Source organism: Bos indicus, chromosome 19, assembly GCF_029378745.1.
Source record: "Bos indicus isolate NIAB-ARS_2022 breed Sahiwal x Tharparkar chromosome 19, NIAB-ARS_B.indTharparkar_mat_pri_1.0, whole genome shotgun sequence".
NCBI lineage: Eukaryota > Metazoa > Chordata > Mammalia > Artiodactyla > Bovidae > Bos > Bos indicus.
This window is the reverse complement of record NC_091778.1, coordinates 27838607-27854297: the sequence shown is the minus strand read 5'-3', so window position 1 is coordinate 27854297 and position 15691 is coordinate 27838607. Positions and strand designations below refer to the sequence as shown.

Genomic DNA, 15691 nt, shown 5'->3' with positions numbered 1-15691 from the left:
GCTGCATGCAGACTTTGCCTAGTTGCAAGTTTCTGACTGCGGTGGCTTCTCTTGTCGTGGAGCACAGGCTTATTTGCCCTGTGGCATATGGGATCTTCCCAGAGCAGGGATAGAACTGGGGTCCCCTGCATTGGCAGGTGGATTTTAATCCACTGGATCACCAGGGAAGTCCTGTGCTTTCTTGTTTTACCACATGGTATCCACAGAATCAACACCTTCACTCACTCCAATTTGTGTTCCACTACTTTGTTTCCATGACTTTCTAAATATATCTTTAGCTTTTTTGTCTCCCTTTTAAAACACAATGCAACCTTTTTTGAGACTTCAAAATTGAAATATAGTTGACATATAACATTGTATTAGTATATTGTATTAATTGTATTCCACTAATGTATTTTAAGTTTACAACATAATGATTTCTTGTACATATGTACAGGGCTTCCCTGGTGGCTCAGCTGGTAAAGAATCTGGCCGCAATGCGGAAGACCTGGGTTCAATCCCTGGCTTGTGAACATTCCCCTAGAGAAGGGAACAGCAACCCACTCCAATATAGAGGGCTTCCCTGGTCGCTCAGACAGTAAAGAAACTGCCTGCAGTGCAGGTAACTCGGGTTCCATCCCTGCGTCGGGAAGATCGCCTGAAGAAGGAAATAGCAAACCACTCTAGTATTCTTGCCTGAGGAATTCCATGGACAGAGGAGCCTGGAGGGCTACAGTACATGGGGTCGCAAAGAGTTGGACACAACTGAGTGATTCTATATATATACATATGTATATACTACAAAATGATGACTACTGTAAGTTTAGTTAATATCCATTACTTCACATAGTTATAATCTCTTTTCTCATTATGAGAATTTCTAAGATTTACATTCTTACAGATCTTGAGAACAGATGTGTGGTTGCCAAGAGGGAGGGGGAGTAGGGGAGGGAAGGACTGGGAATTTGGGATTAGCACAGGCAAACTATTATATATAGGGGGGGATAAACAACAAGGTCCTACTATACAGCCACCTGAACCAATAAATGCTTTTTGTTTCAGTAGAGTTGAGTTTCTGTGACCTGATATATTTCTTTAAAATGGACTCTGGTCATGGCAGGCAATACATGATTGACATCTATACTGTTGTTAATATAATTTTTAGAATTCACTCTATATATTTTCTCTTTAAAAGGATTTTTGAAACTTATATTTTGTGTTCTAACTAAGTTTATAAAAATTATTTACAGTTATGCCAAGATTTCCCCATTTTGGAGTTTTCATTTCATGTCTTTGTAAGTTAAAATATCTTTAAAAAAAAAAAAGGAGAAGAAGGAGTCACAGTGGTATTTCCAAACCCAAACATTCTCAGAAATTCTGTTGTCCCTCAGATGCAAAAAGAAACTTGGATACGTATAAAATAATTGACTCACAACTTGTGACATAAATGTAGACATTGTTCTTTTGTCTCCTGGGCTTTGAGTGTCACAGAGAAGTCTCAGGCTTGATTGCTTTCTGTTCCTTTTTAGGAAGATTTTTCTTTACTTGTGACATAAATGTAGACATTGTTCCTCTGTCTCCTGGACATTGAGTGTCACAGAGAAGTCTCAGGCTTGATTGCTTTCTGTTCCTTTTTAGGAAGATTTTTCTTTTTTTTTTTTTTTAAATTTGGGGTATAGGCTTCCCTTATGACTCAGCAGGTAAAAGAGTCTCCTTGCAGGTTCAATCCCTGGGACGTGGAGATCCCCTGGAGGATGGAAATGGCAACCCATTTCAATATTCTCACCTGGAGAATCCCATGGACAGAGCAGCATGACGGGCTACACAGTCACGGGCCCACAAAGAGTTGGACACGACTAAGTGACTAAGCACACAGGATAGTTGCTTTATGATGTTGGGTTAGTTTCTCTGTACAATGAAATGAATCAGCTATGTGTATACAGCTATATTCAAGAATCAGCTATATTTGAGATCCCCAGTGGCTCAGCAGTAAAGAATCTGCCTGCCAATGCAGGAGAGGCCGGTTTGATCCCTGGGTCAGGAAGATCCCCTGGAGGAGGGCATCACTACCCACTCCAGTATTCTTGCCTGGAGAATCCCCATGGACAGAGGAGACTGGCGGGCTACAGTGTATGGGATCACAGAGTCAGACAGGGCTAAAGCAACGGAGCACAGCACAGCACGATCTTTGCAGTGAAGTAATGGCAACCCACTCCAGTGTTCTTGCATGGAGAATCCCAGGGACGGGGGAGCCTGGTGGGCTGCCGTCTATGGGGTCGCACAGAGTCAGACAGGACTGAAGTGACTTAGCAGCTGCAGCAGCAGCAAGTAAGTCTAGGAAGCTTTTAACTTCGCTGAGATGTAGTCTTTAATTCAGATATTTAGTCAGGATGGATCTGGGTTCAGTTCACGTTAAAAAAAAAATTTTATATATTTATTTATTTACTTTGAGCTGTGCTGAGTCTTTGGTCCTGCAAAGGCTTTTCTCTAGTTGTGGCAATCCAGGGCTACTTTCTAGTTGCAGTCCACAGACATCTCACTGCAGTGGCTTCTCTTGTTGCAGAGCATGGGCTATAGGGGATTCAGGCTTCAGCAGTTGTGGTTCCTGGGCTCTAGAGCACAGGCTCAATAGTTGTGGTGCACGGGCTTAGCTACTCTGCAGCATGTGCCATCTTCCCAGACCAGGGATTGAACCCGAGTCTCCTGGCATTGACAGGCAGATTCTTTATTACTGAGCCACCAGGAAAGCCCCTGTTCACTTTCAATACTTTACCTGGGATACAGTACACCCTCCAGCCCGATAACTCAAGTGGCGCCACACCCTGGAGAAACTTCCCAGCACAGATTTGTCACCTGTGACGTCACTCCCACCAGTTCTGTTCTTATCTTTGGGAGCAGCTGGTTTCCTGACCTTCTATTTCTGTTTTCTCACTCATGTTCCCTTACAATGTTTTTGTTGCTGGTCCTCTTTCCTAATCTTCCGGTCCTTTTCTTGTGCATTTTGCTCAAGTTTATCCTTAGTATCCCTCACCAGCTCTGTCCCACTTTCAGTCCTGTTCTTTAGTGCTTCTCACATGGACTTTGGTTATCTTTGTGCATTTTGAGTTTCCAGGCAATTCTCTGTCTCTCTCAAAAGAGAACCACTGGTGCCTTTTCATCTCAGCCTTTCGTTTCTTAAAGTTCTCTGCTCCTACTTCCAGTGAAAACCTTCCTGAAAATTCCTTTCAAATCCTACAGTAAATATTTCTCAAGAATTCTGTTTCTGTCTTTCAGTCTTCAGGAAAATATGCCCTTCCTTTGTTTTGATGAAATTTTTCAGAATCTCTATAATGTTTTTAACATTATTTCATGCACACAAAATTGCACAAAATGTAATATAAATAAATACCTGTAAACCACACAACTTTTCTTTTTTCTCTCTTTACTTACCCTGAAAAGCAGAATCATCTCTCAGACTCAGGACTGATGAACTTGTAGACAAATATGCAGCTTGCTTTTGTCCCTGTTCCCAGTCCACTGGGACAATGGCTACAGTGGGAACACCTGCCAGATGGGCATCACAGCTTCTCTGGTGGTTCAACGTCACTTCCAGTGACTCACCAGAAACACTGGTCATCCGCCTCTACTTGCCAATGCTTGTGCTTCTTCCTCCTGTACTGTTTCTGAACAACTATTCTCTACACAATTCTCTTCCTATGGCTTCTTTAAAAAATATATCTATATATTTATTTATTTGGATATGCTGTGGCATGCAGGATCTTGTTCCCTGATCAGAGATTGGACCCAGATTCCCTGCACTGAGAGACCGGAGTCTTAGCCACTGGACCACCAGGGAAGTCCCTTTCTTCCTATGGTTTCTGTTTATTTATGGATGCAGCTGCTCCATGACTTCTGCTCACTCCTGCTTTCATACTTTTCTCAGTTTCTTTTATACTTCTCTTAGTTCTGGGCCACCCCTCTGTCTGATGACTCTCAGGTTGTCTGTAGTCAACTTTCTCAAGAATGAAGATCCAATTTGTTGATCAGTCATCATTCAGTGAGGGTACCTCTCTCTGTTGGGCAGAGTTCTTACCTTCTGCAATCATACAGGTCTCTGGTTTCATGTCTGTTTTTGGGTCACCTACTTTTTCTTGGATCAATCAGCTGTGGCCTAGATGACAGGATCTGTGTCAGTCAGCTATTGCTGTGCTACAAAAAAATCCCACAAAGTCTTCAGTTCAGTTCAGTCAGTTCAGTAGCTCAGTCATGTCCAACTCTTTGTGACTGCATGAATCACAGCATGCCAGGCCTCCCTGTCCATCACCAACTCCCAGAGTTTACTCAAACTCATGTCCATTGAGTCGGTGATGCCATCCAGCCATCTCATCCTCTGTCATCCCCTTCTCCTCCTGCCCCCAGTCCCTCCCAGCATCAGAGTCTTTTCCAATGAGTCAACTCTTCACATGAGGTGGCCAAAATACTGGAGTTTCAGCTTTAGCTCAGTCCTTCCAAAGAACACCCAGGACTGATCTCCTTTAGAATGGACTGGTTGGATGTCCTTGCAGTCCAAGGGACTCTCAAGAGTCTTCTCCAACATCACAGTTCAAAAGCATCAATTTTTCAGCACTCAGCTTTCTTCACAGTCCAACTCTCACATCCATACATGGCCCCTGGAAAAATCATAGCCTTGACTAGACGGACCTTTGTTGGCAAAGTAATGTCTCTGCTTTTTAATATGCTGTCTAGGTTGGTCATAACTTTCCTTCCAAGGAGTAAGCATCTTTTAATTTCATGGCTGCAATTCCAGTAGTCATTTCCACATGACTACTGGAAAAACCATAGCCTTGACTAGATGGACCTTTGATGGCAAAGTAATGTCTCTGCTTTTTAATATGCTGTCTAGGTTGGTCATTACTTTTCTTCTAAGGAGTAGGCATCCTTTTATTTCATGGCTGCAGTCATCATCTGCAGTGATTTTGGAGCCCAGAAAATAAAATCTCTGTTTCCACTGTTTCTCCATCTATTTGCCATGAAGTGATGGGACCAGATGCCATGATCTTTGTTTTCTGAATGTTTTCTGAATAAAAAAGCTTTAAGCCAACTTTTTCACTCTCCTCTTTCACTTTCATCAAGAGGCTCTTTAGTTCTTCTTCACTTTCTGCCATAAGGGTGGTGTCATCTGCATATCTGAGGTTATTGATATTTCTCCCGGCAATCTTGATTCCAGCTTGTGCTTCCTCCAGCCCAGCGTTTCTCATGATGTACTCTGCATATAAGTTAAATAAGCACGGTGACAATATACAGCCTCCTTTTCCTATTTGGAACCCGTCTGTTGTTCCATGTCCAGTTCTAACTGTTGCTTCTTGACCTGCATACAGATTTCTCAAGAGGCAGGTCAGGTAGTCTGGTATTCCCATCTCTTGAAGAATTTTCCACAGTTTATTGTGATCCACAATAAACTTTGGCTTTGGCATAGTCAATAAAGCAGAAATAGATGTTTTTCTGGAACTCTCTTGCTTTTTCAATGATCCAACAGATGTTGGCAATTTGATCTCTGGTTCCTCTGCCTTTTCTAAAACCAGCTTGAACATCTGGAAGTTCATGGTTCACATACTGTTGAAGCCTGGCTTGGAGAATTTTGAGCATTACTTTGCTAGTATGTGAGATGAATGCAACTGTGTGGTAGTTTGAGCATTCTTTGGCAATGGACAATGCCAAAGACCATTCAGGTATGACCTAAATCAAATCCCTCAAAATTATACTGTGGAACTGACAAATAGATTCAAGGGATTAGATCTGATAGACAGAGTCCCTGAAGAACTATGGACAAAGGTTTGTGACAGTGTACAGGAGGCAGTGTTCAAGACTATGCCCAAGAAAAATAAATACAAAAAGGCAAAGTGGTTGTCTGAGGAGGGCTTACAAATAGCTGAGAAAAGAAGAGAAGTTAAAGGCAAAGGAGAAAAGCAAAGATATACTCATTTGAATGCAGAGTTCCAATCAGTAGCTAGGAGAGATAAGAAAGCCTTCCTCAGTGATCAAGGCAAAGAAACAGGAAAACAATAGAATGTTTTGTTTGGGAAAGACTAGAGATCTCTTCAAGAAAATTAGAGATACCAAGGAAATATTTCATGCAAAAAGGGGCACAATAAAGGATAGAAACGGTATGGACCTAACAGAAGCAGAAGATATTAAGAAGAGGTAGCAGGAATACACAGAGGAACTATACAAAAAAGATCTTTATGACCCAGATAATCACGATGGTGTCATCACTCACCTAGAGCCAGACATCCTGGGATGCGAAGTCAAGTGGGCCTTAGGAAGCATCACTATGAACAAAGCTAGTGGAGGTGATGGAATTCCAGTTGAGCTATTTCAAGTCCTCAAAGATGATGCTGTGAAAGTGCTGCACTCAATATGCCAGAAAATTTGGAAAACTCAGCAGTGGCCACAGGACTGGAAAAGGTCAGTTTTCATTCCAATCCCAAAGAAAGGCAATGTCAAAGAAAGTTCAAACTACCACACAATTGCACTCATCTCACATACTAGCAAAGTAATGCTCAAAATTCTCCAAGCCAGGCTTCAACAGTACGTGAACCGTGAACTTCCAGATGTTCAAGCTGGATTTAGAAAAGGCAGAAGAACCAGAGATCAAGTTGCCAATATCCACTGGATCATCAAACAAGCAAGAGAGTTCCAGAAAAACATCTACTTCTGCTTTATTGACTATGCCAAAGCCTTTGACCGTGTGGATCACAATGAACTGTGGAAAATTCTTCAAGAGATGGGAATACCAGACTATCTTATCTGCCTCCTAAGAAATCTGGATGCAGGTCAAGAAGCAAGAGTTAGAACTGGTCATGGAACAACAGATGGGTTCCAAATCGGGAAAGGAGTATGTCAAGGCTGTAGATTGTCACCGTGCTTATTTAACTTACATGCAGAGTACATCATGAGAAACACTGGGCTGGAGGAAGCACAAGCTGGAATCAAGATTGCCGGGAGAAATATCAATAACCTCAGATATGCAGATGACACCACCCTTATGGCAGAGAGTGAAGAAGAACTAAAGAGCCTCTTGATGAAAGTGAAAGAGGAGAGTAAAAAAGTTGGCTTAAAACTCAACATTCAGAAAACAAAGATCATGGCATCTGGTCCCATCACTTCATGGCAAATAGATGGGTAAACGGTGGAAACTGAGAGATTTCATTTTGGGGGCCTCCAAAATCACTGCAGCCATAAAATTAAAAGACACTTGCTCCTTTGAGGAAAAGCTATGACCAACCTAGCCAGCATATTAAAAAGCAGAGACATTACTTTGCCAACAAAGGTCCATCTAGTCAAAGCTATGGTTTTTCCAGTAGTCAGGTACAGATGTGAGAGGTGGACTATAATGAAAGCTGAGTGCCAAAGAATTGATGCTTTTGAACTGTGGAGTTGGAGAAGACTCTTGAGAGTCCCTTGGACTGTAAGGAGATCAAACCAGTCAATTCCTAAAGGAATCAGTCCTGAATGTTCATCGGAAGGACTGATGCTGAAGCTGAAGCTGATACTTTGGCCACCTGATGTGGAGAACTGACTTACTGGAAAAGACCCTGATGCTGGGATAGATTGAAGGCAGGGGGAGAAGGGGATGACAAAAGATGAGATGGTTGGATGGCATCACTGACTCAATGGACATGAGTTTGAGCAAGCTCCAGGAGTTTGTGATGGACAGGGAAGCCTGGCGTGCTGCAGTCCATGGGGTCACAGAGTCAGACAAGACTGAGGGACTGAAGTGAACTGACAAGAAGAAACAGAAAAAACACCACCATCTTCTTGGTTTCTTTCCAGGAGGAAGCGTCTCTGTGGGGCTAAGAAGCAATGAGGCTACCACACATTGTCTTAGTGTGTTCTTTGTTACAAAATGCTTTTCACCCTCACTCTTTTTTTTTGGCTGCACCATATGGCATACAGGATCATAGCTCCCCAACCAGGGACTGAACCCAGGCCCCTGGCGGTGAGAGTGCAGAGTCCTAACCACTGGACCACCAGGGAATTCCCTATTTAATCCTCACCACCAGCCCAAGAGCCCAGGAGCATCACTATGCCCTTTATACAAACGAGACAACTGAGATTTAGAGACATTAAGGGGTTTGGGTAAGTCACAAAGCAGGTAAGGAGCTGACGGAGGGTCTGTGGCGAGGTGAGCGCAGAAGAAGAGGAAGAACACACCGACTCCATGCAACTTCCTCTGTGGGTCAGCCTCCCCCAGCTCGTCCACCACATCCTCCCCTTGGCCTGCGTCTCTGCAGCAGCCCCACGTCTCCTGCCCCTGTCCTTTATCATCAGCTGCTGCCAGCTTCGCCACACCTCCTCCCCGACCTTTGCTCCTGGCTTGTTTTTTCCTCTGGACTCGGGAACCTTGGGTTCACTTTCACTCACCGCCTGTCCTTTCCGAGAGCCTCACCATGTGCACCGGCAAGTGTGCCCGCTTCGTGGGGCTGTCTCTCATCCCCCTCTCCCTGGTCTGCATCGTGGCCAACGCCCTCCTGCTGGTGCCCAACGGGCAGACCACCTGGACCAAGGACCACCTCAGCCTGCAAGTCTGGCTCATGGCTGGCTTCATTGGCGGGGGCCTGATGGTGAGAGGACTGGCCAGGGCACATGGGCCATGGGAGGGAGCACCACTCTCTGGGGTCCTGACCAGGAGCGGGAGAGAGTGAATGGAAAGGATGGTGGTGGCTTGGTGGGGACCGGGAGCCCATCCAGCCTGCCCCCAAATGCTAAGCACTGCATAGGGTTGCTGCTCGGCCCCAGGGTCCTGAGCTGAACGTCTGAGCTGAATGAGAAGGAAGGAGCCTCACTGCTCTCAACTGTTTCCTCCTGGGTAGGGAGCTGGTCCTCCCAGCCCTTCCCTGTCCCCACTGCTGAGCAGATGCTGGGAACACCTCATGACAAGGGTTGAGACAGAAGGAACAGCTGGTTCCCAGGGAGGTTATCGGGTTAAGATAATAATGGCCTCAGTGTGTGTGTGTTGGGGGGGGGGGGTGGTTTACAGTGATAGCATGGTGTCTGGAGCCAGGTAGCGATGTCGCAGATCAGTCATTCTACCTATCAGCTCAGTGTCACCTCCTCCACTTCCCTGTCCAACATTTCTGGATGCCCACCACGCACTGGGCACTAACAATAAACTCAGAACCTAGGTCAGTGTGGTGGAGAAGGGGTCCCCGTTGCTTTCTGGAGACCAGGACCTGTCAGGAAAAGTGGGGGAAGGTGAGACACAGATTTCCCGGATTTCTTAACCCCTGTTTGCCAACCCCTCCCTGTGTAGGGGAACTTTTTTGTTTGTGCTCCGCATGGCATTTGGGATCTTAGTTCCCCCACCAGGGATTGAACCCATGCTCCCTGTAGTGGAAGCACAGTCTTAACCACTGGACCACCAGGGAAGTTCCAAGGGACTGTCAAGTGAGTTTAACATCTTTATGGCCTGAAGGCAAAAGATTTATCCCCCGCACTGTTCCCCACTTCTCAGCAGGGCTGACTGATGAAATTCTCTAGGGGAATGCTTCATCTTTGTTTCTTTTGCTGACCACAGCTCCGTTCGCTAAATGGGGAACAAACTGAGCTTTTCCTTTATACAACAATCTCCTCTTACCAGGGCTTCCCTGGTGGCACAGATGATAAAGAATCCGCCCGAAATGAGGGAGACCTGGGTTCGGAATATCCCCTGGAGAAGGGCCTGGCAACCCTCTCCAGTATTCTTGCCTGGAGAATTCCCATGGACAGAGGAGCATGGCGGGCTACAGCCCATGGGGTCACAAAGAGTCGGACGTGACTGAGCGACAAAGCACCCCTCTCACCCCCTGCCCCAAGGCCTTTTCTCCTACTCTTCCTCTCGCATGGATTTATGGCAGTTGGACTCCACTCCATACCTCTGATCTCAACCCTCTTCAAGACATCACACTCCTCCCAGCCCTACTCCCTCACTTCCTGTCATATCACACCCCTTTGCCAGCCCAAACCAACACCACCTCCCCACAATCTCACCAGCCTGCTTCTGGGAAGCAGGTGAGATCAGCGGTGGGCAGAGGCCAGAGCATCTACACCCCCGAAAAAGCACAGTGAGGAATTTGAATTTTATTATAAGTGCAGAGTAAACTACTGAAGGACTTTCTAGCTTTTTAAAAGTCATACAGACAACTTCCCAGATCCTTAATATACAGTTCAGTGAATTTTTATAGAGGGGACATACTTATGTTCTGGGCACTTAGATCAAGATCTGGGTCATTACAAGAATCCCAGACAGGCCTTCTACCAGGCCCTACTCCACACTGCCAAGGGCCCCACTATCCTGACTTCTACCCAGAGGTTAGATTTGTCTGTTTAGCACTTTATATAAATGGAATCCTACACTGTGGACACTTTTGTTCTGACTTCTTCAGATCAAAATTACATATGTTTGTGAGTTTCATCCATATTAGTATACAATACTGTAGTTTATTATTTCTTATGCATTCCATTGTGTAAATATTACCACAATTTATTTAAACATTCTACTGTTGATGGATATTTGGATAGTTCCAAACTTGGATTTATTCCAAATAATGTTCTCTAAACATTCCTATAAATGTCTTTAGGTGAATGTATGTTTGCATGTCTATTGGATAGATACCTACAGAGTAAAACTGCTGAGTCTTAAGGTATGCAAATATTCAGTGCTAATAGATATCACCAAAGAGTTGTCTGAAGTACTTATAGCAATTGTATTCCCATCAGTAAAGTATGAGAGTTCTAATTGCTCCATATCCTGTTGGATATGGCTGGCTGCTGGGTGGACAGTGGACAGTAGGAGGTCAGCAGTGGCTGCAGGAAGATCAACTGAGGTTACTACAATTGTCCAGGAGAGATAACAATGGTGTGGACAAGTCCAGTGGCCACGGAGATGGAGAAAAGTAAACAGACCCAAGCTATAAACTCAGTGCTTCCTCCTGCTTCTTCAATTACCTCTTTTCACTGAGACAAAGAAAGAGCAGAGAGTGAGACAGAGGAGCTCAGAGAAAAAAAGGAAATAAACACTTTGGCTAAAAAAGCAAAAATTAGGGACTTCCCTGGTGGTCCAGTGACTAACACTCTGTGCTTTCAGTGCATGGGGCCCAGGTTCAATTCCCAGTCAGGGAACTAGATCCCATATGCTACAACTAAAGAGTTCACATGCTGCAGCTAATAGATCCTGCATGCTGCAACTAAGACCTGGTGTGCATGCCATCACTCAGTCATGTCCGACTCTTCGTGACCCTATGGACTTGGTCCCCCACCAGGCTCCTCTGTCCATGGGGTTCTCCAGGTAAGAAAACTGGAATGGGTTTCCAGGTCCTCCTCCAGAGGATCTTCCAGACTCAGGGGTTAAACCCATGTCTCTTACAGTCTCCTGCATTGACAGGCAGGTTCTTTACCACTACTGCCACCTGGGAAGCCCAAGACTTGGCACAGCCAAATAAATAAATACACAAACTTTTAAAAAATCACAAACAAGGAAGTCATTTGAAGTTGATAAATCCAAAAGATAAATCCAGGTGTCTCTGGGTCCAAGAGCCTCCAAGTAAGTGATATAACCAGACAGGCTAAACAAGGGGGCCCGCTCTGGCCCCAGACCTGCCATGAGACAAGGAAGAGGGAAGAGCGTCTAGAGGAAAGTTTACTCAACTCTGCAGGTGTTTCTGTAAGGTTGCTGTGAATGATGTAATGGAACTAAAGCTCTCAGCTTCTCCCTTGGAGAAGACCCAAATGTTGCCTTATTGGTGTGAGATAGACAAGGAAGACAGGGAGGCAAAGATCCAGACAGCTGCAGAATTATAGAGATGGGAGATAAGCAAAGAACCTGGTTGGGTGCAACAAAGCTAAGGCTGAAGCCAAAGGGAGGGCTCCTCAGACACCTTCACAGAGTTCAGTCTTGACAGGTGACTATTTGAGGAGACTCTAGGGATTGGATCAGGGAAAAGATCAATTGAAAGTGAAGTTCAATCTGGTGGTAGCAGGACTTCCCTGGTGGTCCAGTGGCTAAGACTTTGCACTCCCAATGCAGGGGAACTGGATTTGATCCCTGCTGGGATCAAGCTGAAACTAAAGATTCTGCATGCCTCAGCAAAGATCAAAGATCCGTTTGCTGAAACTAAGATCCGTTGCAGTAATAAAAAAAAAAAAAAAATCTGGTAATAGCAATGTAGGATTGAGTATGGGCACAGGGCAAGAGACATGGAAACCCAACAGGGAGAATGAGCACATCCTTCTTGTGGGAGGTGACTGGGGACTAACTGGGTGGAAGAAAGGACTGACAGATTCAAGAGCCACTGAAAGACTTGAGGTCCGGCTCGGTATGGAGGATTCAAGTTTTCAGGACTGAGTGACCTGGAGGATATTTCCACTGATGGAGACAAGAAACCCAAAGGGAGATGAATTTTGGGGGGAATAAACTGTGAAGTCAGAATGAGGTTGGATGAACTTGAGTTAAAACCAAGACATACAAATGAACAGACCCTTCAGGCAGTCAGATCTGAATTTGAAGGTATTGATTCAGGAGACAACTATTGTTAGAAGCAGCAGCTGACACCCTGGTAGGGGGTGGGCTCTCTAAGGACTACCACAGGAGAAAGAAAGACAGGATCAGGGTTGTATCTTGAGGATTCCCACCCTTCCCATCAGAGTCTTCACTTACATACTCCTCCACCCTCTATCATAATCCCAGTTCACCTGACACTCCAACACCACTATTCCTTCCTGTTGCCGAGGGACTTTATACTTATTGACCATTTATTCTGAGTTAGTCTTCACATCAAGTCAACCTGTTATTTCATTAAATCCTGACAACAGCCATGGGAGGTACGCAGACCCATTTTACAGAGGACAAAACTGAGACCCAGAGAGATGAATAAATTCATGGAGTGTGAAATGAGCACAAGTTTGGCATCAAACCCAGGCTTCCTGATTCCCATTCACTTGGGCACCTACTATATACTGAGATTTATGGGGGATATAAGGATATTGGGGCTCTACCCTCCTGGAGGCTACAATCTGGACAGAGATAAGTTGGCACATAAATACAGATAAACTTAAAGCAGAGCCCCAGAGTATTGCAGGAAAAGTAGAGATAAGGTCTCCTTATAGTTCAAAGGGCTGAAGGCATCACAGGAAACTTCCAGGAGGAGGTAAGCATCGATGCAAGTTGGGGACCTGCTGGCCTTGCTATTACATCGACTCTCCTCCAATAGGTACTTTGTCCGGGAATTTCTGCCGTCCGGGCCGGGGGCAAAGGCTGTTGTGGTGCAGGCTGCTGTGGAAATCGCTGCAGGGTAAGATCCAAATTAAGATGGGGCTCAAGGGACTTTCTTGGTGGTCCAGTGGTTAAGAAACTCTGTGCTCCTAACACAGGGGGCCCAGGTTTGATCCCTGGTGGGGGGAAATAAGATCCCATATGCCATAGGACACAACTTTAAAAAACTAGTAAATTTTTAAAATAATAATAAAGACAGGATTCAGCTTCGGTCTTTGAACCGGTTTTCGAAGAACCACATCTAAAGCCGTGGTCTCTCTACTGAATTCCCAGCTTCATGAGCATCTCTGCAGAGTCCTAGGCTCCATCTCACCACTCCCTCGCACCGACAAATATTAGGCTTCAGTGGGCCTGACCAGAGGGGACTACAGCCCCCTTGAAACTCCATGGCCACCGGCTCTTAGGATTAAGCGGAACTCCAGTCCCGGCATTTGACGGGAAGTGTATTTTTAACGACACTGGAAAAGATGGGGTGGCGGGGGGACGGGGCCAGGCACGGTTTGCCCACGAGTAGGTAGGGGACGGCCCAACACACCTCTCATTGCGCTGTGCATGTAGATGCTGCGCTCAGTCTTCTGCTCAGCTATCGGGTTGCTTGGCGCCATCTACTGCCTCTCGGTCTCGGGAACCGGGCTCCGAATTGGACCACAGTGCTTAATGAACGGCTCCTGGGATTACCACTTCCAAGACACCGCGTAAGGCTTAGCCTGTATTCGTGGCCCTGCCCCATTCTCTGTCTCTGCCCACCTGCCTTTCCCACGCGGACCGGGGAACCTAGGCCGGACTCGGCTTTGAGACTGCTTCCTCCACGTGGGCCAAACGAGCTCTGTGTATATCCCCCTCGGCGCCTGCGCGGGGCGGGAAGCCCCAGGTTGGGGGGGGGGGGGGGGGGGGGGAGGCGCGCTCCGCGTGACCTCCTGCTCTCGCGTGACCCTGCCCCACCCGCAGAGGCTCTTACCTGCTCAACCGCACGCAATGGAACTTGTGCGTGGAGCCGCCCGATGTGGTCCTCTGGAACGTGACCCTCTTCTCGCTGCTGGTGGCCGCATCGTGCCTGGAGATCTTGCTCTGTGGGGTGCAGCTGGTGAACGCATCCATTGGTGTCCTCTGTGGCGATTGCAGGAAGAAGCAGGTGGGACGGTGTGGGATGGAGCTGGCAAGGAAACCTATCTGCTCCCTGGCTGTGTCCTGTCCTCACTTTATCTTTTCCGCAGGGTTCCTCTCAGTGAGGCTCCATCTACGTGATCCGTCGCTCCTGGATACCCACCTGGCCCGCCCCAACCCTGGAATAAACTAGAGTATTTAGAGTTCTCTTCCGCGTCTCAGATTGTGCCCTTATACAAGGAGTGTTGGAAGGCCTCCAGGTACACCGTTGCTTGGGGCTTTTATACCTTGCTTGCTATTTTCTTAATAAATACTGAGCTGTTGGTGCACTGAAAGTACTGTATAAACAAGACAGGCAAGTTCTGTGCTCTTAAAGAATTTAACATTCCAGGGGTTAGAAGATGGACAGTTTTTAAGAGGCAATAGATTATTTCAGTTGGTGATAAGCACTTTTTTAAGAACATGGAGGTAATGGGGATAGATATTCACTGACGCATGACCTTTTTCATAAGACAAAGTTCAAGAAAGAAAAATTGGACCTGAAATCTGGTGGATGGGCTAATCATCTGGACTGTTGGGAGAGTCCAGGCAGAGAGGGCAGCAAGGACAAGGACACTTAATAGGACTCAATGTACAGAAAAGCCACTGTTTGAGTTTTGTAGGGGGAAGAAAAGGAAACATATGGAAAAGACAAGCTTCCCAGGTGGCTCAGTGGTAAAGAATCCACCTGCCAAAGCAGGAGATGAGGGTCTATCCCTGGATTGGGAAGATCTCCTGGAGGAGGAAATAGCAACCCACTCCAGTATTCTTGCCTGGGAAATCCCCTGGACAGAGGAGCCTGGTGGGCTACAGCCCATGGGGTCATAGAGTCGGACTCCACTGAGTAACTGAGCAGGCACTCATGGAAAAGACATGTTAGTCTCCTAAATTCTAGAAAGTGAAGCCTTAAGACAATATAGCATTGTCACCTAATTTGGTAGAAGTTTCTTAATCTGGGGTCACTGGTGGTTCAGAAAGGAAACAACCTGGGCTCTTAATGAGGATGACACGTTTGCAGAGGCTGTCGGAAAAGCAAGGACTTCCTCAACCTGTAAGCAAAATCTGTTTCAGTGCATTTGTTTCTTTTTTTTTTTTTCCTGAGCTATGGGTCGGTAACTTTCTGTAGCTTGCCCTAGACTTCTGAGTGTGCTTAGTCGCTCACTCGTGTCTGGCTCTTTGCGACCCTATGGACTGTAGCCCACCAGGTTCCTCTGTCCATGGGAATTTTCCAGGTAAGAATACTGGAGTGGGTTGCCATGCCCTCCTCCAGGGGATCTTCCC

At 46.0% G+C, this 15691-nt stretch overlaps 1 protein-coding gene across 1 annotated transcript; it reads left to right on the top strand.

Moving 5' to 3' along the window:
- The first annotated feature begins 8352 nt into the window (after positions 1–8352).
- On the top strand, positions 8353–14578 carry TM4SF5 (transmembrane 4 L six family member 5). Its single transcript, XM_019982591.2, has 5 exons — positions 8353–8582; positions 13206–13286; positions 13826–13962; positions 14216–14399; positions 14482–14578. Exons 1-5 carry the CDS (start codon positions 8409–8411, stop codon positions 14494–14496), a joined length of 591 nt encoding a protein of 196 aa, XP_019838150.1. The 5' UTR covers positions 8353–8408; the 3' UTR covers positions 14497–14578.
- Positions 14579–15691: the final 1113 nt, after the last annotated feature.

Bases quoted from the DNA above. Each gene is read 5' to 3' on its own strand.
- TM4SF5 (XM_019982591.2), top strand. From the start codon at position 8,409: ATGTGCACCGGCAAGTGTGCCCGCTTCGTGGGGCTGTCTCTCATCCCC. The intron at 8,583-13,205 runs GTGAGAGGACTG...CTCCTCCAATAG, and splicing joins TCATTGGCGGGGGCCTGATG to GTACTTTGTCCGGGAATTTC. The intron at 13,287-13,825 runs GTAAGATCCAAA...CTGTGCATGTAG, and splicing joins GCTGTGGAAATCGCTGCAGG to ATGCTGCGCTCAGTCTTCTG.